Raw genomic sequence first — 24,075 nt, 5'->3', positions numbered from 1 at the left:
TATTGTGTTTAAATCTAACAGCCTGAATCATAATCCACATCCCTTGCTTGTATTGAATATGAAAATGAGTAGTAAAGTAAAGTTACCCACCAATGAAAGAACGTAAAGAAAATGAGGCCTCTATGCAATATATATATGCGCAGTTCATAGTTTGAAATCGATTTTGGTATAACAAACATTATCAGAGCAAAGTTATTTCAAATAACTAATTTTATGCCATTGCGCAACTAGCATTATTCAAGTCAAGATATAATTTTATTAAGTAAACATCAGGGCCAAAAGTTAATTCTCCAGTACCATCTTAATGCCATTGCGCAAACGGCATTATTCTCTTAAACTTGATCGCTGAGTCAAATACATGATGCATTTCTGGCAAAATGGAGGAGTGCAAGAAACAAGTTCACAGACGCAGTCAGATGTAGGTTTGTTGAATAATTAATTTAGAACAATCTTATCAATGATACGTTCACAAATAAAAAAGGAAACAATTTTGGTTAGGCTAACCTTGAAACGAGTTAGTTTTCTACACTCCTGGAAATTGAAATAAGAACACCGTGAATTCATTGTCCCAGGAAGGGGAAACTTTATTGACACATTCCTGGGGTCAGATACATCACATGATCACACTGACAGAACCACAGGCACATAGACACAGGCAACAGAGCATGCACAATGTCGGCACTAGTACAGTGTATATCCACCTTTCGCAGCAATGCAGGCTGCTATTCTCCCATGGAGACGATCGTAGAGATGCTGGATGTAGTCCTGTCGAACGGCTTGCCATGCCATTTCCACCTGGCGCCTCAGTTGGACCAGAGTTCGTGCTGGACGTGCAGACCGTGTGAGACGACGCTTCATCCAGTCCCAAACATGCTCAATGGGGGACAGATCCGGAGATCTTGCTGGCCAGGGTAGTTGACTTACACCTTCTAGAGCACGTTGGGTGGCACGGGATACATGCGGACGTGCATTGTCCTGTTGGAACAGCAAGTTCCCTTGCCGGTCTAGGAATGGTAGAACGATGGGTTCGATGACGGTTTGGATGTACCGTGCACTATTCAGTGTCCCCTCGACGATCACCAGTGGTGTACGGCCAGTGTAGGAGATCGCTCCCCACACCATGATGCTGGGTGTTGGCCCTGTGTGCCTCGGTCGTATGCAGTCCTGATTGTGGCGCTCACCTGCACGGCGCCAAACACGCATACGACCATCATTGGCACCAAGGCAGAAGCGACTCTCATCGCTGAAGACGACACGTCTCCATTCGTCCCTCCATTCACGCCTGTCGCGACACCACTGGAGGCGGGCTGCACGATGTTGGGGCGTGAGCGGAAGACGGCCTAACGGTGTGCGGGACCGTAGCCCAGCTTCATGGAGACGGTTGCGAATGGTCCTCGCCGATACCCCAGGAGCAACAGTGTCCCTAATTTGCTGGGAAGTGGCGGTGCGGTCCCCTACGGCACTGCGTAGGATCCTACGGTCTTGGCGTGCATCCGTGCGTCGCTGCGGTCCGGTCCCAGGTCGACGGGCACGTGCACCTTCCGCCGACCACTGGCGACAACATCGGTGTACTGTGGAGACCTCACGCCCCACGTGTTGAGCAATTCGGCGGTACGTCCACCCGGCCTCCCGCATGCCCACTATACGCCCTCGCTCAAAGTCCGTCAACTGCACATACGGTTCACGTCCACGCCGTCGCGGCATGCTACCAGTGTTAAAGGCTGCGATGGAGCTCCGTATGCCACGGCAAACTGGCTGACACTGACGGCGGCGGTGCACAAATGCTGCGCAGCTAGCGCCATTCGACGGCCAACACCGCGGTTCCTGGTGTGTCCGCTGTGCCGTGCGTGTAATCATTGCTTGTACAGCCCTCTCGCAGTGTCCGGAGCAAGTACGGTGGGTCTGACACACCGGTGTCAATGTGTTCTTTTTTCCATTTCCAGGAGTGTATATTGTTCAGTGAAAGAACATACACTATTTGGTCAGAAGTATCCGGACACCTGGCTGAAAATGACTTACAAGTTCGTGGCGCCCTCCATCGGTAAAGCTGGAAATCAATATGGTGTTGGCCCACCCTTAGCCTTCATGACAGCTTCCACTCTAGCAGGCACACGTTCAATCAGGTCCTGGAACGTTTCTTGGGGAATGGCAGCCCATTCTTCACGGATTACTGCACTGAGGAGACGTACCGATGACAGTCGGTGAAGCCTGGCACGAAGTCGGCGTTCCAAAACATCCCAAAGGTGTTCTATAGGATTCAGGTCAGGACTCTGTGCAGGCCAGTCCATTACAGGGATGTTATTGTCGTGTGACCACGCCTCCACAGGCCGTGCATCATGAGCAGGTAGTACTCGATCGTATTGATAGATGCAATCGCCATCCCCTAATTGCTCTTCAACAGTTGGAAGCAAGAAGGTGCTTAAAACATCAATGTAGGCCTGTTCTGTGACAGTGCCAAGCAAAACAACAAGAGGTGCAAACCCCCTCCATGAAAAACACCACCAAAACATAACATCACCGCCTCCGAATTTTACTGTTGGCACTAAACATGCTGGCAGATGGCATTCACAGGGCATTCGATATCGGATCGCCACAATGTGTACCATGATTCGTCACTCCACACAACGTTTTTTTACTGTTCAATAGTCCAATGTTTACGCTCCTTAAACCAAGCGAGGTGTCGTTTATTTACCGGCGTGATGTGGGTCTTAGGAGCAGCCGCTCGACCATGAAATACAAGTTTTCTAACCTCCTGCCTAACTGTCGTAGTACTTGTAGTGGATCCTAATGCAGTTTGGAAATCCTGTGTGATAGTCTGGGTAGATGTCTGCCTATTACACATTACGACTCTCTTCAACTGCCGGCGGTCTCTGTCAGTCAACAGACGAAGTCGGCCTGTACGCTTTTGTGCAGTATGAGTCCCTTCACTTTTCCACTTCACTATCACATCGGAAACAGTGGACCTAGAGATCTTTAGGAGTGTGGAAATGCCGCGTACAGACGTATGACACAAGTGACCACCAAATCACCCGACCACGTTCAAAGTCCGTGAGTTCCGCGGAGCTCCCCATTCTGCTCTCTCACGTTGTCTAATGACTACTGAGGTCGCTTATATGTAGTATCTGGCAGTAGGTGGCAGCATTATGCACATAATATGAAAAACGTATATTTTTGGGAGCGTCCGAATACTTTTGATCACACAGTGTAACAACAACAGTTTATTTAAGTGAAACCGCATAGTAACTGTTGTAGTTTGTAGATCATTTATGAAATTGGGATGCCTTTTAAATTTACGACAGAGGAATACGCCGATATGGCGTTTATTTATGGCAGCAGTTTGCGAATATCGCGTACGTTATCCAACTAGGAGGATTCCGAATGCACGAACCATTAGTGAAGTATTTCGAATGTTACGGGAGACAGGTTCTCTGCCTAGCGTTCATAATCAGTTCTGGAAAACTACTGCAGATACACGTCTGGGACATGTTTTATTTGATCCATCAGACCAATAACAATAAAATAAATGGAAATCGTGCTTTACTTACACCTCTTACAGTTTTGCGATGGCTTCATATTAGCGATGTTCCTAAATTTCAGGCAAAATCTTTTATTAGCCATAATTCCGTAGCTAAACATTTGCGGACCTATGTTTATATGAACTTTTTTCTTTAGTTTTACTTGTCGAATAACATATTAATATATTTGCGCATCTTCATGAATCACCCTGTATATATATATATATATATATATATATATATATATATATATATATATATATATATATGTTTTTTATGGTTCGATACATGTGACGTTTTGGCTCATCAGCGTGTTTATAACTATCAGTGACAATCATCCACTCTGCTGTTAGTTGCGCTATGTCTAGAGCGTACCTTGGGAAATACGATGTCTAGGATGTCAGCGTCATCGCCACTGGTCTCGACGACCTTAGGCCCGAGCGAGAAGAACTGCCCACCCAGGAAGGCGTTGGTGAGTGCGAACTGCGCCACCAAGTTGACCGCGTTGAGCACTTCGCAGAACACCATCCACATCGCCCACGGCCGGTTCAGGTGCAGACGCTCCAGGAACGCCTTCCTCACCACAGCTATGTTCTCTTCCCGTGCCTTTCGGGACGGTATCTTCTTCTGCAAGGAGACAAAAATGAATTTATCATTCACTTTGCAGTGGAAGGTGCGGTGTTTTGGAGAATTTCCTGACGGATTTAAATTGTATGCCGGACTGGGATTCGAACCCGGGACCATGACACTCACGGATAGTGCTCTTATCGAGCGAGCTATCCGGGCACGACTCACTAAGTGCATTCTCTGCTTTATTTATATCACAGTTTTACTTGTGGGAACAATGCCGTAGGCACTGGCAATGCCATTTGTTCGCAATATCGTTTCCTTCAGGAGTGTTGGTCCTGCGAGGGATACAGGGGGACATTTATGACGTTTGTGTAGCAGGAGAGAGGGTCTGGAAGAAGTAAAGCTGTTAAGGTGTGTCTTGAGTCATATCTAGATAACTTAGGGTGTAAGAGCATAGGCCACGGAAGGCAACATTTCGGGTTGAGTCCCAGTCCAGCAAACATTTGAAATCTTCCAGGCAGTTTAATACAGAACAGCCCTTGTCAAAACCCACACCAAGCTACTGTCTTTAAGACACGAATCAACCTTCTCCATGTGCTGCATTGCTCAATATCTAAATAAAAAAAATAAAGTTTGTAGATGGAAATGTTATATTTGAGTCCAATGTAGAAAAAATTGTGTAGCCTGCTGTGAGACGTTAATAACATATAAGCTGTCAGCTGTGCATCGTCATGTTTTCGCGGAGTAAAGATTGTTCCATAAAATTTCGGGCTTGCAACCGCATAAATTCAGCTTTTTCTTCTAATATTTCGGCTGAACACCGTCCAGCCATGTTCAGAATGAGCCGAGGTGACTAACGCTCCAGCACTTGCTCCGTCCTTTTTCACCCGAGGATCCACCCAGCGGTAGTCACCTCGGATCACTCTGAACATGGCTGGACGAAATTCAGCCAAAATATTAGAAGAAGAAGCTGAATTTATGCTGCTGCGCGCCCTAAATTTTATGGAATAAGCTGTCAGCTATTCATCTACACTCTCTGTGTCCTTCTCATTGTCTACTTTTTACAGTGGCAATTTCCCAAAACGCCATTATATACGGTGTTGTCAAATCAGTTTACTAAAAGGAAGATAAGACAACAAGCAATCTCATTTGTTCCAGCAATTCCCAGAAGACCATGTACAGCAGAAATAGTAAACACTTAAAATTTTTTTTTAAAAATCTACGTGCAAATCATTTAGATTTCAAACAGCTGTTAACTGAAGAGTTCGTATTCCTCTTGCGATAAGATTAGGTATCATAGGCTTAGAATGAAAACCTTACATCTAAAAAAATACATAAAATAAATACTTTTATTGAGTTATCAGGTATAAAGCCTCGTATCTCACCTTATGAGATATGAAGTTTTCATTACAAGCCGACAACATATTTTTTGTTCCACAGATACGTAGTGAGGAGGTCCTCAAGGACGTAGAACATGTCGAAAATACAAGAAGACGTAATACACATCCAGAAAAAAGGAGTATACTAGTGTCGCTTCCACAGAATGAAAGTAGAAAGGTCTTCGTGGCTATGGAATAATTGAGAATAATCTTAAACATATTTTCATGTAAGAGGTACTAACAGACACATCACCATACACGCAAATGTACAAAACACTGAGGGCCATATGTTTATTATCGGGATGCGTAGCCACGTATCATCAAGGAGAAGAGATAATATAACGAAGTCAGTTAATCAGAAATTATTACCGTTGGAAATATTTCGTTAATTAGCTAAGGATTTTGAATGTGTGAAAAATTATATTCTCTTGAATAAGCTACAATATTATGGAATAGTAGACACAGTAGCTTCGTGGTTTTCGTCTCAACTGAATAACATGAGACATTGTGTATCAGTTCCATATCGAAGAAATAGCAGTAAATACTCTTAATTTTAAATAATTGGTATATTAAATGGTTCCACTGAATCGTTCGTTATTTCTAATACACATAAACAATTACCACTTGCATTATCAAAAACTGTGCATACTGTCCCTTTTGTAGATGATAACAAGTATAGGAATGGAGAACAGTGTGTTTCTCTTACTGTAAAGGCCAGGGAAAGAAATATTTAGGAACATCCAAAGATGGTTCTACACAATTGTTTTACCGTTAATTATTGAAATGACTCAATACCTATCATGATACAAATAGTCCATTCAAAAATGTAAGGCAAGAACTCATAGTGGACCACAATATTGTTGCACCTGGGCGTAGGGCGCTTCGGTGGCTTCTCATGAGCCAGAGCATAATCGTGGCTGATAGTATACGCACAGCTGACCTGAAAGACTTGACAATGTGATTTGTTTTCCTTAGTCCCCACTGTACTTGTTAACAGTAACGTCACCGCATATTTTCGATGACGGCTGTGTGCAATAATATCGTGGTTGAGTGATAGACAGTTTTCAGTTTCTTTAATTACGTACAGATCACAAACAACCATAATTACAAAATACGAACATCTTAGAATTAATAAAGCATGATGAGAATCAGTTAACGTAAGTTTCCTGTATATAGTGTCGCGCCAGATTGTAAAAATAACTGTGACTGAATGAAACCGATGTTTCCTTCGCAGATGTAGTGGCCCTCCTCTGGGTCTCTGATCCGTTTTATTCAGTGACAGTTCTTTTTACAATATTTCGTAGTATCACAAACAGAAAATTTTTGTATTAAAAGCGCTATTGTTCACCTACAAATTTTGACAATGTTAGCTAGAATGCACTGTTTCAAATTCTGAAGTTAGCAACGGTAAAATACTCGGAGCGAAAGGTTGTATACAACTTGTGTAGAAATCATACGGCAGTTGTAAAAGTCGGACATGAAAGAAACACAGTAGTTGAGAAGGGAGTGAGACAGGGTCCTAGCCTATCCACGACGTTACTCAGTCTGTAAAATGAGCAAGCAGTAAGAGACCAAAGAAATATATGGAGAAGGAATTAGAATTCAGGAAAAAGAGATAAAAACTTTGAAGTTTGCCGACGATATTGTACTCGTAATTCTGTCAGCGACAGCAAAGAATTGGGATGTGCAGTTGAACGGAATGGACAGTGTTTTTAAAGGAAGATTTAAGACGAACATTAAAAAAAAACAGAACAAGGGTAATGGAATGTAGTACAATTAAATTAGGCGATGTTGAAGGAATTAGATTAGGAAACGAGACAGTGTAAGCAGAAAATTATTTTTCGTATTTGGGCCACAAATTATCATATATGATGGTCGAAGTAGAGAGGATGTTCAGTGCAGACTGGCAATGGCGAGAATAGTACTTCTGCTAAAGAGCCCAAGTGAAAAGGAGTTTTCGTTAGAGGTACTTCTCTGGAACGGCAGGCCGTTGTGGACGAGCGGTTCTAGGCACTTCAGTCCGGAACAGCGCTGCTGCTACGGTCGCAGGTTCGAATTCTGCCTCGGGCATGGATGTGTATGATGTCCTTAGGTTAAACAGGTTTAAGTAGTTTCTAAGTCTATGGGATTGATGGCCTCAGATGTTAAGTCCCATAGTGCTTAGAGCCATTTGAACCATTTTGAATCATCCTTGAACGGATGTGAAACGTGGACCACAAATAGTTTAGTCTAGAAGGGCTTTTGAAATGTGCTGTTATAGAATTATACTGCTATACTAATTAACTAATGACGAGATGAGATAGAACAGAAACTAATATTTAGCAGTCACAGGCTCTGCATAGCACGTGCTGCTTCCACAATCTGCCTCCATTTCTTTCTGTTTTGTGCTCGGTTCCTCCAGGTGTCTTCAATCTCCAGGACTGGCAGGTCCTTCACTACGTCGTCCATCCAGCGCTGCCTTGGTCGTCCTACGGGGAGTCTGGTGTTTGGTTTCCCCTCAAATGTTTCTTCGGCTGTCTTTCTTCTGGCATACGGGCTATATGGTCTGCCTTCCGGATTTTTTTGCTCTTCAGCTTCCGTAGTATTGCTGGTTGTTGCATCAAGAGGTATGTTTTCTCACATCTCCTCCTGTTCCACTCTCCTTGATCTAAGATCGGTCCCCATATCTGCCTCATTACTTTCCTTTCCAATATTAATAGTTTATCCATTTCACGTTTTGTTACGCTCCAGATTTCCGAACCGTACATGACTGCTGGTCATGTCACAGCGTAATAGATTCTCATCTTAGTATCTGCTGATACAGATTTTAAGCTGAGCGTCTCCCTCGGGGAACATGTGCATTTCATTCCCACTTTTTCCCCTTGATATCCATTTGTTGTTGTTGTTGCTGGTCACCCAAGATCCCAAGTTCAAATGGTTCAAATTGCTCTGAGCACTATGGGACTTAACACCTGAGGTCATCAGTCCCCTAGAACTTAGAACTATTTAAACCTAACTAACCTAAGGACATCACACACATCCATGCCCGAGGCAGGATTCGAACCTACGACCGTAGCGGTCGCGCGGTTCCAGACTGAAGCGCATAGAACTGCTCGGCCAAAGCGGCCGGCCAAGATCCCAAGAATTTGAACTGGTGAACTCTGTTGAACCTCATGCCATCTGTCTCAAGAAATTCTTGCAGCTCTTGTCTTCATCCTAATTGCAGGAACTCCAATTTGTCTGGATCCACCTTAAGCCCAACCTCCTGTGCTTAGTTGTCCATTTTGTGGTACATTCCTTTCAACTCACGGATCGATTCACTTAGCAGTACTGTATCATCTGACGAGATACTGAACCGAAATGGAGAAAAAAGAAGTTTGTGGCATAACGTCACTAAAAGCAGAGATCATTTGATAGGACACATTCTGAGACGTCAAGGAATCGTCAATTTAATGTTGGAGGTAAGTGTGAGGGAGGGGGGTGGGGTTAAAATTGCTGAGGGAGACCAAGAAGCAAGTACAGTAAGCGCGTTCAGATTGGTAAGGCTTGTACGGGATACAGCAGCGTGAAGAGCAACATCAAACCAGTCTTCGGAATGAAGACCTTTACTGTACGCACCATTATAGCTACCTGTGATTTAAAAGTGGACGAATTACTCATTCTCCGCATTTCCATTCATTAATGGTTTACTTAATTATTGTTTGGAGAAGCAACTAATAGGGATAATATTTCTCGGTTCTATGGAGTATTTCTGTACCTTAAAAATTCTGAAATTTATAGGTAATTCACTTGCTGCTTTCCTCTTAGTAATCATCGATATGTGATTGGTCTTTGCTTTCTAACTACAGCTGTGCCTTGGTATTCACAGTTCAATATTTTCACATTCGCTCTAAAATATTTCATCCTTTTTCGGAGCTGATGAAGATACATATCAAATCTAAATTTTTGAGACCATTTACGCTGAAATTAGGCTTTACGTTTCAAAACCGTGTTCCTCCATTTGGCTGGCACTGCCCATTGACTGAATGATAAATTTCTGTTGTGGATATTTCCTAAAATCACATCTATTCATCGTCATCTATCAATACATTATGTCGATTATGGAAAAAATTTGTATTTGCAATATCATCATATTTATCTTTCGTCACCCACTTTTTAATTTTATCCGTTGTAGGTAATTCATTCTAAGGGCTGCAGTTATGTACGACTTTAGCTAAACGTTCGTATGAGCTCTAATTTCTCTGATTTTCTCGTCGTGGTCATTTAGTGAGACATACGTGGGAGGAAGTAATGTGTTGCTCGACTCTTCTTGGATCGTAAGCTCTCGAAAGTCCAACAGCAAACCTCACCGTAAAAAACAACGCCGCTCTTGTATTAGTCGACAAAATATTATATGAGTAACGGCATTTCGGTTGGCTTATCGTGCGTTTTTATCGTGATATCTCACGAGGACAGGCTGAGCGACTTTATACACAAAAATATCTTGGAATCAAAATTCTCTGTTTTTCCCTTAGTGGCCACTGCACTTGTTTACTGTAACGTTAGCGCGTGTTTCCTTAGTGGCCACTGCACTTGTTTATTGTAACGTTAGCGCGTCTTTCCGATAGTGGTGACGGGAGGGCAGGTGCAGTATTATCTCCGTAACGTTCTCACGCTTACCACGCAATTCCGTGACGAAACGTGGCGCTCTTCGTCCGACCTGCTCTATTCGTTCTATTAATATAAACTGGTAAGGGTCCCAGATGGATATGCAGTACTGAAGAACTGGTCGAAGTAGCGGTTTGTAAGTAAATTTTTTTTGTAGATGAATTAAATTTCCTTAATATGTTACTAATGAATCTACCTGGAATCTTCTACTTTATGCATTCATTATATTTTAGGTCTCTCTGGGCAATAATTCCTAGGTCTTCTGCGGTTGGCATTCCACTGAAACTGTTTCCAACAATTCATCACCAGTTTTTGTGCAATGTGATACATCACATAAACTGAACTAAATGAGAGCAACACTGGCCGACAATGAAACATTAACTAAATAATCTTATGGGGAGACAGTTTTTTATCAGTCTTTTTATAATTTTGCTCCCTGTTTGAAATACGATCTGTTACGCAGTCAAGCGTTTGTGAGCTGTGATGGGCTCACATAAATTTTAGTGAGCACTTACAGAGGGATGTGGACGAGAAACTAGTATCTCGCAACAATGTTATCGGTGTGTCTACAGTCAATATGTGACGACCTGTTTATCGGTGTGATTGTTCTCGGGGCGACGACTGCGAACGGATACGAAGAGCTCTCTGCATATTTAGCATTTATAGAGGCTATTACTGTTTGTATTTATTTAGTGTAAACAGATGAACAGTCAAAATGAGGAGTATATGCAGCATACATTCTGACGAGAAAATATTTTCGAAAAATTTATCAAATGAAATTCAAAAATTGCTGTCAGGTAATGAGGAATTGTTCTTTCAAATCTAGACGTCATTACGACACAAATTCCATCATCTTTCGTAATCTCCATCTTTCATTACCATTTCGTCAATCATTTCCTTCTTGCACCGCTACTATCACGTTATCGTTCACGTATTCTTCGAATTTTGCCTTATCCGCACATCGAACGTCAGCAACCAAGTTTGTAAACGCTTCTTTATTATCTCCATTTGGGAACATTAAGCTGATACCACAGTCATGCAGATTTTGTACCTGTGGCTTATTTTTCCCGAAAATCTCCGATTGTTTTCTGTCTTTACTTTTACATCATGGTTATGAGCTGCATATCAAAATGTTTCAACGCGGGAGAAATGTGGGAGTAATTCATTCTTGCATGTTTTAAGCTCTTCATCCTCATTTGACCCAACAGAAAAAACTGTACTCTGCATCGTTTTATGTCTTAGCTGTCACTTTCACCTGTACATTAAAGAGTTCTCTCATCCTCTTACTCACCTTCATGGTGCGTTATATAACGTACAGTCTTCAGAATATAGGTGTTTATTAACCAGGGGTCTTGACAATGGTCTTGACAAACCACAGCAGCAATCTTATATGACCTCTCACATCACTAGTCAATGCTTACCAGGCAGAAGCATGTAGAAGACATGTGGCTCATGTACGAAAGAATAGTCCACCATGCACTGGCCGGAAATGTACCCAGTAGAACAGCAATTCATGATGAGACGGACTGTCCAGATGTACGAACATTGTGAAGAAATTTCTAAAGAAATAACGACTAGTAGACAAGAGGCGTAAAACAAAGCATTGGGCTGTAGATGGAGTGATTCTCAATGTCAAGATGACGATGTGTTAAGTATTCAATGACTGACAAAGCAGAATCTTATAGAAAGGTGTCTCACGAAACGCAAGGAAATTCTTGTCATACTTAAAGGCTGTCGGTGCCACCAAGGTTATACATGATGGATGATGCCCGGATCGGAAATGAGGGAAACATACGAAACGCAAAAATTCTGAATTCCGTTTTCAAATGTTATTTTATCAAGGAAGCTTCGAAAGTATTGCTCCGGTTTATTTTTCTCGCCTCCGAATAACCTAGATATTACTGTCAATGCCGTTGAGAAACAGCTGGAATCAAAGGTGAACAGGGCTTCAGAGCCTGATGCAATCCCGGTCAGATTCTATACAAAATTTGCAGCTGAGTTAGCTCCCATTCCAAATATAATAAACTATAGACCCCTCGAACAAAAAACTGTGCCTGGTGATTGGAAGAAAACACAGCTCACTCCCGTCTATAGGAAAGGTAGCAGAAGTGACTCACAAAAAATACCCTTTCAACTCACTAACATCCATCTGTTGCGGAATCCTAGACCATATTCTGAGCTCAAACAGTATATGGTGTTTCGAATAGAATGGCCGCCTAAGTGCCAACCAACATGAATATTCGAAACATCGATCATGCGAAATCCGACTTATGTTTTTCTCACATGACATCCTGAAATCCATAGATCAAGCAGTTCAAGGCAATCAGATGATTCAGTATGTCTCGACTTTTGAAAACTATATGGCATGGTAACAAACCAACGATTATTAAGAAAATTACTCTCTTGTGAGGTATCAAAAAAATTGTGATTGGATTGAGGGATTCTTCGTAGGCAGGATCCAGCATATTATCCTTGATGTAGTTTCATCAACAGCAGTCGAAGTAACTTGATGTATATACCATGGATGTGTGCTGGAACCCTTGTTGTTTATGAGGTTACTGACCTGGTAACTTCAGAATTTTCACAGGTGATACAATTAGCTACAGTGAAATACTGTCTGAAAAAGTTGCAGAAAAGTTTATTCAGATAGGATTTCAAAGAGGCACAAAGATGGTAACTTCATTTAAACGTACAGAAATGTAAAATTACGGATATTAAAAAAACCTGGAAAGTGCGAGGAGGACTCGGGGGCTGAGAATTCCGTACAAACTTAATTGTGTATGTTAACTGTTCATCTATAGGTTTTGATGAGTAACTTTGCGAGTATCAGAATATGTGACATAAATGCCTGAGACTCTTGTTTGCATTGACTTACAACCTTGAACTTTTTACACCGCCAAGGGACAGGAGCCCGTGTTATTACCTGTGAAAAAGGTGTCTTAACACACAGACGGGTGACAAATGGCAAAAAAATATGTGACAGCCTACGATTAGATGTTAACAGTTATCGAGTTTTTTTCCTATACTTGTACTGTGAAAACTTGCTTCTCGCCAAATGATCCTAGGTTAAAGTACCCCAAAGGTTTTGATGAGTGAGTTCGCGAATATCAAAATATGTGACATAATTAGTCGTATCGTTTGATTACATTGCCTTATAAGCGTAAATTTTGCACACCGCCAAGTGACCGTAGACCTTAGCGTTTGGTACAAATTTCGACTTGATACCTCTACCCACTTTTAGGAAAAAGAGATCTTAACAGATGGACAGCCAGATGGACAACTAAGTTATCCGATAAGGGTTCCGTTTTTACCGGCTGGAGTACGGAACGTTAAAAACGAAACAACTGGTATCCTATGACTACAATATCAATAATTCACACCTAGAATAAGCACACATTCAGATACCTGGATTTAACAATTTGTGGTGATATGAAATGTAATTATCACATACGGTCAGTTGTATGTAAGGCAGGTGACAGATTTCGGTTCGTTGACAGGATGCTTTGAAAATTTAGTCAGTCTGCAAAGGAAATTGTTTACATATCCGTCTTGCGTCTCATCCTAAAACACTGTTCGAGAGTATGGTGGCCATAAGAAATAGAGGATATTGCACATAATAAAGCAGAGTGGCACGAATGTTTGACTCACGGAAGATGGGTTGTTGTTGTTGTTGTGGTCTTCAGTCCTGAGACTGGTTTGATGCAGCTCTCCATGCTACTCTATCCTGTGCAAGCTTCTTCATCTCCCAGTACTTACTGCAACCTACATCCTTCTGAATCTGCTTAGTGTATTGGAAGATGGGTATGGAGATGAAAAATGGCTGGTTTTTGAAGAGTGAAAGAAATTTTCCCACTAAAGGCTACTTACAGAATTTCAATAACCAGTATAAGTGGAGAACGTAGAGTGTTCTCCGGCTCCCTGTGTATATCTCCCGCAAGGGCCGAGCAGATAAAATTGAACTAATTACAGCACGCACAGAAGCATTTAAGAAGTAATTGTTCCTGATCTCCATACGTGACTGAAACGGGAAGAAATCGCATTACGTTGTACCACGATGAGTACCCTGCGCCATGCACCTCACAGTAGTTTGCAGAGTATGTATGTAGATATAGATGTAACTTACTACACCCTGCTGTACCGAATACATTCTCTAAGTTGATAAACGCAGATAACTTCCAGGTAGTCATTGCCCTGCACAGATTCAGATACACTCTTATGGATATGGGTATAGAAATGTACAGAACTTTAGTTTGTCTTCAAATTTACTAAATATTCTTGAGAGTATCACTTTCCACAAATTCCGGAATCGTTACTGGTGTTTTTATATTTTGACTTCGTAGGGATTTATTTTTTAGTTTGATTACAATTATTCTTTCCCTAGGTCATATACTTTTGTCGCATGTCATTTGATTCTGTTGCTATTAGGGTTGGCTTTACACCATATCTCTCTACCTGGATTTTCTATTGTTACGCGAATTTCATAACAGTAATTTTTGTTTATATTTTTTATGTAATATTCTTACATGCATCAGGTTTAAGATTTTACCTAAGTTCCACTCGTGTTTCTTGATTTGCAGTACTGTTGTATAAGTCACTATATTAATTCATTACGTTTTTAAGTTTCGTTTTGATGGAGATTAACAAATATTTACTATATAATTTAGCGTCTGTAAGCTGTAAAGGAACGTATTAAATTCAAGACACTTCCGTCCAATCTATGCGTTAAAAATGGGGACATGCAAAACAGAAGATGTTAATAGTGTTTAAATGTTTCAGATTAAAACTCAGTGATAAATTCGGTTGGAAGAAGCATACAATAGGACTGCGGAAGCGCTTAAATACATCTTTGTTACCAATGTGTATGCTGCCAGTCACTGGTGACGAAAAAATAAACAAAATCTGTCATACTTCATTTAATTTCTTTTCATAATGTCCCATGATATAACTGGGGTAACTCATGAAGTCAAACTACACCTTATGGGTCAAAAATTGTGTAATATGTATATCTATAGCGTAAACTCACGCAAGTGATAGATCTCTCTTTCAAATCAAATGCTCAGTTCACGGAATCAATATGGAGTAAGAACATTCCTCATAACGTCTTGCCCGTCTCTCAGAAAGGTGTCCAGTGTATAGGAACGTAAATATTCAACAGCTTGTTCACTCATTATGTCACGTAGTGAATAACAAGTACATCTTAAAAAATTGATCAGTGACATAAGGAGTGAACAAACTGTTGAATATTTACGTTCCTATACACTGGACACCTTTCTGAGAGATGGGCAAGACGTTATGAGGAATGTTCTTATTCCATATTGATTCCGTGAACTGAGCATTTGATCTGAAAGAGTGATCTATCACTTACGTGAATTTACGCTACAGATTTACATATTATACTATTTTTGACCCATAAGGTTCGTTTTGTCGTTTTTCATGAGTTACCCAATATATATATATATATATATATATATATATATATATATATATATGTGGACATTAACAAATATTTACTATATAATTTAGCGTCTGTAAGCAGTAAAAGAACGTCTTAAATTCAAGACACTTCCGTCCAACCTAGGAGGTAATTTTAACTAGACTCCAGATAGGGCACTGTCTTTTTAGCCATCGACATCTTTTAAGTGGTGATCCTCCCCCACTCTGTCCCCACTGCTCTCCCCACTGCTCTCAGCTGTGGTCGGTAAGACACCTTTTACTTGAGTGCCCCTATTTTACTCCGTTACGCGTCCGTGTACAGCTGTCATCTGATATATCTTCCATTTTAGCAGATGACACGCGCTCAGCCGATCGCGTTCTCGAGTTTATTAGTGCCAGTGAGATGACTTCAGTCATTTGAAGCTCTTTTTGGGGACAACGACCCTCTTGTATAGCGGTTTTTTAAGCTTTCCTTCTATTTTTAGTTTCTCCAATTTTTTGAGTTTCGTTCCCATTTCTGCCTTTTCCTAAGTCACAGACCGTAGCAGTTTTGCGCCCTAAAACCATAACAAAAAACAAAAAAAATCGCTCGCAACAGAATCACCACCACCGTTGTCTCCACCCCTGGCGCACTGTCTCCGCAGCTGTAGGCCAAGTTATTTTGTGTGCTCTGTGACATGAAGAATCTGGCACAGAGTAAGAAACAGTAATAGGCCACATCAAACCATTTAGAATGCTGATCGAAAAAGAGACCTTGCCTCGCTCCAAACTTTGAACCAAACGGTAGAGCCATTATTTATAGGTGTATTCAGACATCAACTACAAATCCGAGTTAGATGCGATACTTCTTTTCTCAGCACACAAAGCAATGCCAAAAATGGAAGTGAATAAGATCTTACTACACAGAATCGAACCTCGAATATTTCAGAGATTTTGTCACCTACTACACTATTGATACACCAAAGTATGTCTTTGGGACCTAAAAGGAAAGAAAATGTTCTAGCTTGTCTACATTTACAGCTATACATTGCAAAGTACTGTGAAGTGCATGGCACCCATTGTGTCAGTTATTACGCATTATCTCGTTCCATTCGCGTAAGGTGTGAGGGAAGAACTGTGGTTTAAATGCCTCCCTGCGTCATAACTACCCCTACGCAAACGATATGTAGGGGGTTGTAGCAGATTCCTAGGCATTATTTAAAGCCAGTTCTTGAAACGTTATAAGCATGTTTTCTGGGGATACTTTACGTCTATTATCGAAAGTCTGCCAGTTCAGTTTCTTCAGCATATCTATGACATTCTCTGACGGATCAAACAAACCTGTCACCATTCGTGCTGTCCTTCTCTGTGCACTTTCAATACCTCCCGTTAGTCCTATTTGGTACATTTCTCACACACTTGAGCAATATTCTAGAATTGGACGCACGACTGATTTTCCAGCAATCTGCTTGTAGACTGATTGAATTTGTCCAGCACTCTAGCAATAAACCGAAGTCTGTCACCTGCTTTATCCACGACTGAATGTATGTGATCATTCAATTTCATACCCCCACAAAGTATTACACTCAGCCGGCCGCGGAGGCCAAGCGGTTCTAGGGGCTTCAGTCCGGAACCGCGCGACTGCTACGGTCGCAGGTTCATATCCTGCCTCGGGCATGGATGTGTGTGATGTCCTTAGGTTAGTTAGGATTAAGTAGTTCTAAGTTCTAGGGGACTGATGACCTCAGATGTTAAGTCCCATAGCGCTCAGAGCCATTTGAACCATTTTTTGTTACACTCAGATGTTGTGTGAGTTGACAGATTCCAACTGTAACTCACTGGTATTATGATCATAGGGTACTATGTTTTTCGTTTCATGAAATGCGCAATTTTACGGTTGTGATCATTTGAAGCAACTTCTCAGTGAAACTTCCTGGCAGATTAAAATTGTGTGCCGGACCGAGACTCGAACTCGGAACCTTTGCCTTTCGCGGGCAAGTGCTCTACCAACTGAGCTACCCAAGCCCGACTCACGCCCGGTCTTCACACAGTTTTAATCTGGCAGGAAGTTTCATATCAGCGCATACTCCGCTGCAGAGTGAAAATCTCATTCTGGCTACTTGTCAATCTTTGCACCACTTCGAAACCCTATCAGGGTCTAAATATTTCAGAGAGTACCTCATTAAAGATAACTGTATCATTACCGACAAGTCTGAGGTTACTATTAATAATGTCGTCAAGGTGATTAACAACAGCATGAATATTAAGGGGCACACCTGAAGTAACTTCTACATCTCTTGATGACCCTCCATCCGAGACGACTTGCTGTATCTTCCTCCCAAAAAATCATCAATCCAGTCATACATATCACTTGATACCCCAAAACATAATTTAATAATAAGCGTAGACCTAGTTTTGGTACTGAGGCAAATGCTTTTCGGATATCGAGAACTACTGCATCTACCCAATCAGCTAATCTAAGAGAAACAGTACATCCACACATATCAGCTAATCTGTTACCACTTAAAAACATAACGTTATACTCCAGAATGAGATTTTCACTCTGCAGCGGAGTGTGCGCTTATATGAAACTTCCTGGCAGATTAAAACTGTGTGCCCGACCGAGACTCGGACTCGGGACCTTTGCCTTTCGCGGGCAAGTGCCCGCAGGAGAGCTTCTGTAAGGTTTGGAGGGTAGTAAAGCTGTGAGAACGGGGCGTGCGTCGTGTTGGGTAGCTCAGATGGTGCAGCACTTGCTCGCGGAAGGCAAAGGTCCCGAGTTCGAGTCTCGGTCTGGCATACAGTTTTAATATACCAGGAAGTTTCATATCAGCGCATTCTGGAAACATCCCCCAGGCTGCGGCTAAGCCATGTCTCCGCAAATCCTTTCTTCCAGGAGTGCTAGTTCTGCAAGGTTCGCTGGAGAGCCTCTCAAGTTTGGAAGGTAGGAGACGAGGTACTGGCAGAAGTAAAGCTGTGAAGACCGGGCGTGAGTCGGGCTTGGGTAGCTCAGTTGGTAGAGCACTTGCCCGCGAAAGGCAAAGGTCCCGAGTTCGAGTCTCGGTCCGGCACACAGTTTTAATCCGCCAGGAAGTTTCATATCAGCGCACACTCCGCTGCAGAGTGAAAATCTCATTCTGATAACATTGTACTGATTGGCAGTGCAACCTGGATTTCACAACACGACCCAGAACTTTGTCAAACGACTTACCTAGCACCGCGACCCACAGAAGACAGATACAACACGCTGCTGCTGAACATATACCGCTGGCTGGTACGTACATTGTTGACAGTGATGTCTTCGTCAGAGCTGACGAGCGCGGCGTACTCGAACATGTTGACGATCACTTTGAGGCGACCGCCCTCCTTGTTGCGCCATATCCAGTGCGGGATGTAGAAGGAGAGCGCCTGCAGGAACAAAACGAACGGCACCCACTGGTAGTAGGCGTGTCTCACAACTGGTTCTCCTTCCACGTAGGGCCCCACCCCCGGTAGCATGCCGCCACCGCTCAGCACGGCCGAGGGGTCCAGGTGGCGGACCACGGTGTACGTGCTCGTGAAGAAGCAGAACGTCTCGATCACGTTGTTGGGGACACCATTGTCGTTGATGCATCGGATGTGCTCGCCGATGTACTGGCGGCTCGTCACCAGGATCGTGCACACCAGCAGCAGGATGAAGGTGACGCGGTAGTGCAACTTGAAGACGAGGTTGTCGATGCTCACAAGCTTCACCTTGAACTTGATGTTCTTGCTGAACTCCTCGAACGTTTTGAGCATGGTGTGGCCGAGATGTGCGTCTTTCAGTCGAGGAAAAGAGAAACACAGTGCCTTCGAGGCCTGCCTGACATAAACTGATAAGGAGAGATAGGGTCAACGTGAGTTTAATCTAATCTTTAGGATCCATACTGCTTAGAGGCTACTCTTTTTCGAGGAGATATGATGTTTCATCATTTTCTTTATTCATGTCCCCTTTAACACAAGGGTACGTTTCACTACTACGTCTTGTTACATTACAACAAATGGTTCAAATGGCTCTGAGCACTATGGGACTTAACAGCGGTGGTCATCAGTCCCCTAGAACTTAGAACTACTTAAACCTAACTAACCTAAAGACATCACACACACCCATGACCGAGGCAGGATTCGAACCTGCGACCGTAGCAGTCGCGCAGTTCCGGACTGCGCGCCTAGAACCGCGAGACCACCGCGGCGCGGCACATTACAACATTTTAATACTATATGTATGTATTGTGTGTGTTTGTGAGCGCTCGCGCATGTGTGTGTGGAGTGCAGCGCAACCTTTGTGTTGTATGTTGTTACACGCCCTCACTTCATAACACACTGCGGAGAGTTTTAGTATTTAAATCAGAACGTTGGCGTAAAGTCTGGTGACCAGAAACATTACGCCACCACCTCTATTCCCCCTGCAGGGGAAATATTGGCAGTGACAGTTTTTTTCACCACCAGGATTCGCGCGTTAGCGTCCTGCCTTTTTTTTGTGTGGTCGTAGCGGACGTCACATGACATCCGTTGAAGTCCGTTGTTGATCCCTTCACTCAGTTCTGTGTATTACAGAAACTAGCCAGCTCTCTGACCGAACACCTTGAGCTACAGGGCCGGCTTCTCGACTATGCATTTATAAAGCGTAATTTAATTTATAAGAAATAGAGCATGTGTTCTAAATTTTGCATTGTTTCTTGTGAATAACAAGTGGCTTGTATCTTCTCTTATAATGTTTGTTTATCTGAGAGACGGTACTCAATTGTTTGCTGAAGATGACCCAATAAGCTGAAAAATAGTTTGAAATAAACAATAATCAGTAGAACAGAAACAATGTACCTGTTATTCAACCTTAAATATGGAAATGTTTCAACCAAGAAGTGACGGAAATATTCATAAATAAGAACAATAGAAGTTAATAGTAACTACAGCTCCTCTCAGATTCAAACAAGAATGATTCTGTTAAGTATCTTTATCGAATCCATGCGGCTTTGTCTTCTCTTTGTGAAAATTTTTTTTTTTTTGCTTGGACACCTACAGATGGATGAATAACGAAAGAAAAATCAAATAAAAATTTGATTTCTAATACAGATGTCACTAACAACGGATATCAAAATAGTATTCAAGACAAATGACATCCAGAAATTCACATTTTGTATCGCTTATTTATAGAAGGACAGTTTACAACCTAGGTTACATTACTATAATCCGGTAAACTTTATTTGAGGGAATCTCATGTACGACTTTCCATTGTTTTACAACATTACATCGTACAGTAACTATTAATCTCGTTTGATGTGCAATTCGTCACATTGTTTGCCCGTAAGGTATTGAAGAATACGGAAGAAGGTTGGGATTTAACTTCCCGTCAGTCGTGGTGTAGTTAGAGACGGAATTTAAGCTTACGATGTGTGAGGAATCTATACCGTGCTTTCCAAAGGAATCATCCTAGCATTCGAGACTTAATCTATCTACAGATACCACGGAAAATCTAAACGTGGATGCCAGTTGGGGGCGTAGAATCGTCCCATTATGCAAGTCCAGCACTGCTCCACCTTAACCCGACTTACGATATTGAATATAAAGTTTTATGGATATTGTAATAATTATGAGAAATCTTTGCTATTATCCCTCAGTGAATCGAAATGTTCAGACTTACAATATTCGGCTATCCACCAGTCACTCCCGCAGCAACGAATAACTTAATTACTCTCTACTAGTTACAAAGTTATGCACATCGCATACGTATCGTACACAGTTACATTGTAGGAGGAAGTTTTGTGTTCAGCTGAAATTGTAATTACATAAGAAGTACATGTACTTGTGCAGCACATAATTAAGCAAGCTAAACATGACTTAAGTGGATGGTATCATGCCATTTGCTTTAAGTCTGTATGTCGGAAATGTATATCGCACTGTTGGTACGTTTTCGGTAAAATACAGTTAGAACATCCTGACTGAACCACAGTGCAATAGTCTCAGATATCTGTATCTGACGATAAGATCTAAAAAAGTCTCCACACGTAGCGCATAACTCTGATAATATGGTGCGGCACAGTTTGTCACACTGACAGGTTATGTACAGGTTCAGTTTTCTTTCCGTTTTTACATGGGCGTCTTCATATGGTTCATACATTTCTCGTAGTCTTGTTGAGATGATGATTTCTAAGCCAGACGTTCAAAGAATACTCTAGGAGTATCAAATACTAATACTTATTGTATCAATTATTCTCGCCATTCTAAATTCAAGCCAGTTGGTTAATCACAGATGCTAAATTCACATGTCTTGCGCAAACCTATCGCAGAGTAGAAACAAGCAAACGTTGTTAAGAAATCATTTTTTATTAACGAGGCACTGTTCGCTATTCTGTCTGTTGTCAGTTTTTAGCAATTTTGCTAAGTAATATAGGATAGTTCACGAATTACTTCTCCACCTACACTATCTGATCAAAACTACCGGGACATCCCTATGCAATGCAGAACTGACCAGCAGATGTTACGAGCGGGTGACCCTCCAATACATAAGAGGGCGGGAAGTATTGTTTTGTCAGTAGACAAGCAACAGAATGGGTCACTCAGGAAAGCTCAGTGACTTCTGCATCTACATCTGCATCAAGCTACCTGGCGATGTGCGGCGGAGCTTACCTCTAGTACTGCCAAGGAAGAATGATTGTCAGTAAGCCTCTGGATTAGCTATAATTTCTCGAATTTTTCGTTGTGGTCATTTCGCGAGACGTATGTTGGAGGACGCAATATGTTGCTCGACTCTTCCCGGAAAACATTCTCCCGAAATTTCAATAGCAAACCACTCCGTGTGATGCACAACGCCTCTGTTGTAGCGTTTGCCAATGGAGCTTGTTGAGCATCTCTGTAACGATTCAGCGACGAAACACGCTCTCTTCGGTTGATCTTCTCTGTCTCTTCTGTCAGTTCCACCTAGTAAGGGTCCCAGATTGATGAACAATTCTCAAGAATAGGTCAGACAGGCATCTTGTAAGCCACTTGTTTAGCGGATAAATTAGATTTTCTTAAGATCCTCCCTTCGAACAAGCACAGATCAATGAATGACACTTGAGCAGGAAATCCATCAGAGATATTTCTATCCTTTTTAAACCAGCCCAGCTCATAGTGAATTTTTAATGTAAACGCGAAGGCAAACCTAATATACTGACGGAAAGGAACTGTTAAGCACTGCATACTATCAGCGGAAGAAATAACTCGTGAATTCCAAATCTGCTACCAGCCGTCCAACTTCCTCAATGACTGAGGTGTAAAAAGCAACGCCACTGGACAATGAATGGCCTGAAACGAGTAATTTTGAGTGACGAATCATGGCATACCCTGTGGCTATCTGATGGAAGGGATTGGAGTTTGGCGAATGCCGCGAGAAGTAACCTTTTCCGGGCCGGTAACCCGGCTTTCACACGCAGCGTGAGGCAGCTAAGACAGGTCACGCCTAACATACCAAGAATGAATAAATGTATCGAGGTTCTGTTTTTGCCAACAATGAGGCATATTTCCTGACGTTTGCAAGTAATGTTTATCGTTGATAAACGCCGAATTACGACACCGATTTTTTCTAATGGAACAACACTTTTTTTTTCTGTGCTACTTGAAAGAAGCTTCTTAGAGAACTGCATTGGCACAACATGTATCAGACTTCATCAAATAGCATCAAGACGGCAGTTCTGCAAACCAATGTCCCCCTATCAGGAGGACAGATTCCACAAATACCTGCCCTAATGTACCAAATGCAAGCAAACACGTAACTCACATTCAGTTTCGGTTCTTGTGTTTCTTATCATGGCTATCACACCAAGCGCTCAAAATGTTGATTATGAACATTGCTACACGCCATAAAGTGATTCTGGAGAAACAATGCTGCACTTTGATTTTCATCTGGAGCTAACACCAGCACAGGCCCGACGTGTAAGGGTATTCATGCCTTCGGGAATCGTAGGTGTTTCCCAGTAGACATCTTGTTTTAATTTTCGCCACAGATAAACATATAAAAGTATTAATTTTGGCGAGGTTCCATACCATTCTGCGTTTCCTGAACGACGTTCCAATGCTCTCCAAATGTTCTAGTAATAGGATCTGTCGTTACATGTGCGGAATAGGAGGGACATCCGGCGTGCTGATACCCCACAAACTGCCTCATGTCCAGTGGGGCGTCTTCCAATAACCGCGGCAGCAACATAGCTTAAGAACTCGAGATACATAAGTGTATTTAGATTCCCTCTAATAAAACAGGGACCAATCATGTAGCTCTTGAAAAACACGCACCAAATGTTCGCAGACCAAGAGCATTGTTTTTATCCACCTACATAAGTCAGCGTGGGCTTCCAGCTGACGATTTTGCGAAGATTGACTTGCCCATGGTTTGCACACGGTGCTTCTTCCTTAAACAAAATAGTGGATAAATGTGCCGCATCACTTTCCACTTTCAGTAGATAACTTTCGGAAAACTGAAACCAATTTTGGAAGTCACTGTACTGGAACTGCAGATGCAGCGAAAAGTGAAGAGGGTGAAATGTAATGGAATGTAGTGTTCGGAGAACATTCTTTTGGTT

General features: G+C 42.1%; 1 protein-coding gene across 1 annotated transcript in view; it reads right to left on the bottom strand.

Annotated features, from left to right (window-relative positions):
* Positions 1–19,279, bottom strand: part of LOC124777088 (innexin inx7) — a 38,470-nt gene extending 19,191 nt beyond the window's left edge. The window contains exons 1-2 of the mRNA XM_047252370.1: positions 18,785–19,279; positions 3,891–4,142 (exon numbers count right to left, since the gene is read on the bottom strand). Coding sequence (XP_047108326.1) covers positions 3,891–4,142; positions 18,785–19,279 — 747 coding nt within the window. The remainder of the gene's footprint in view (positions 1–3,890; positions 4,143–18,784) is intronic.
* Between the last annotated feature and the right edge of the window lie 4,796 nt (positions 19,280–24,075).

The sequence above is a fragment of the Schistocerca piceifrons genome, chromosome 1, assembly GCF_021461385.2.
Source record: "Schistocerca piceifrons isolate TAMUIC-IGC-003096 chromosome 1, iqSchPice1.1, whole genome shotgun sequence".
Classification (NCBI taxonomy): Eukaryota; Metazoa; Arthropoda; class Insecta; order Orthoptera; family Acrididae; genus Schistocerca; species Schistocerca piceifrons.
This window is presented reverse-complemented; position numbering and strand designations above follow the sequence as displayed.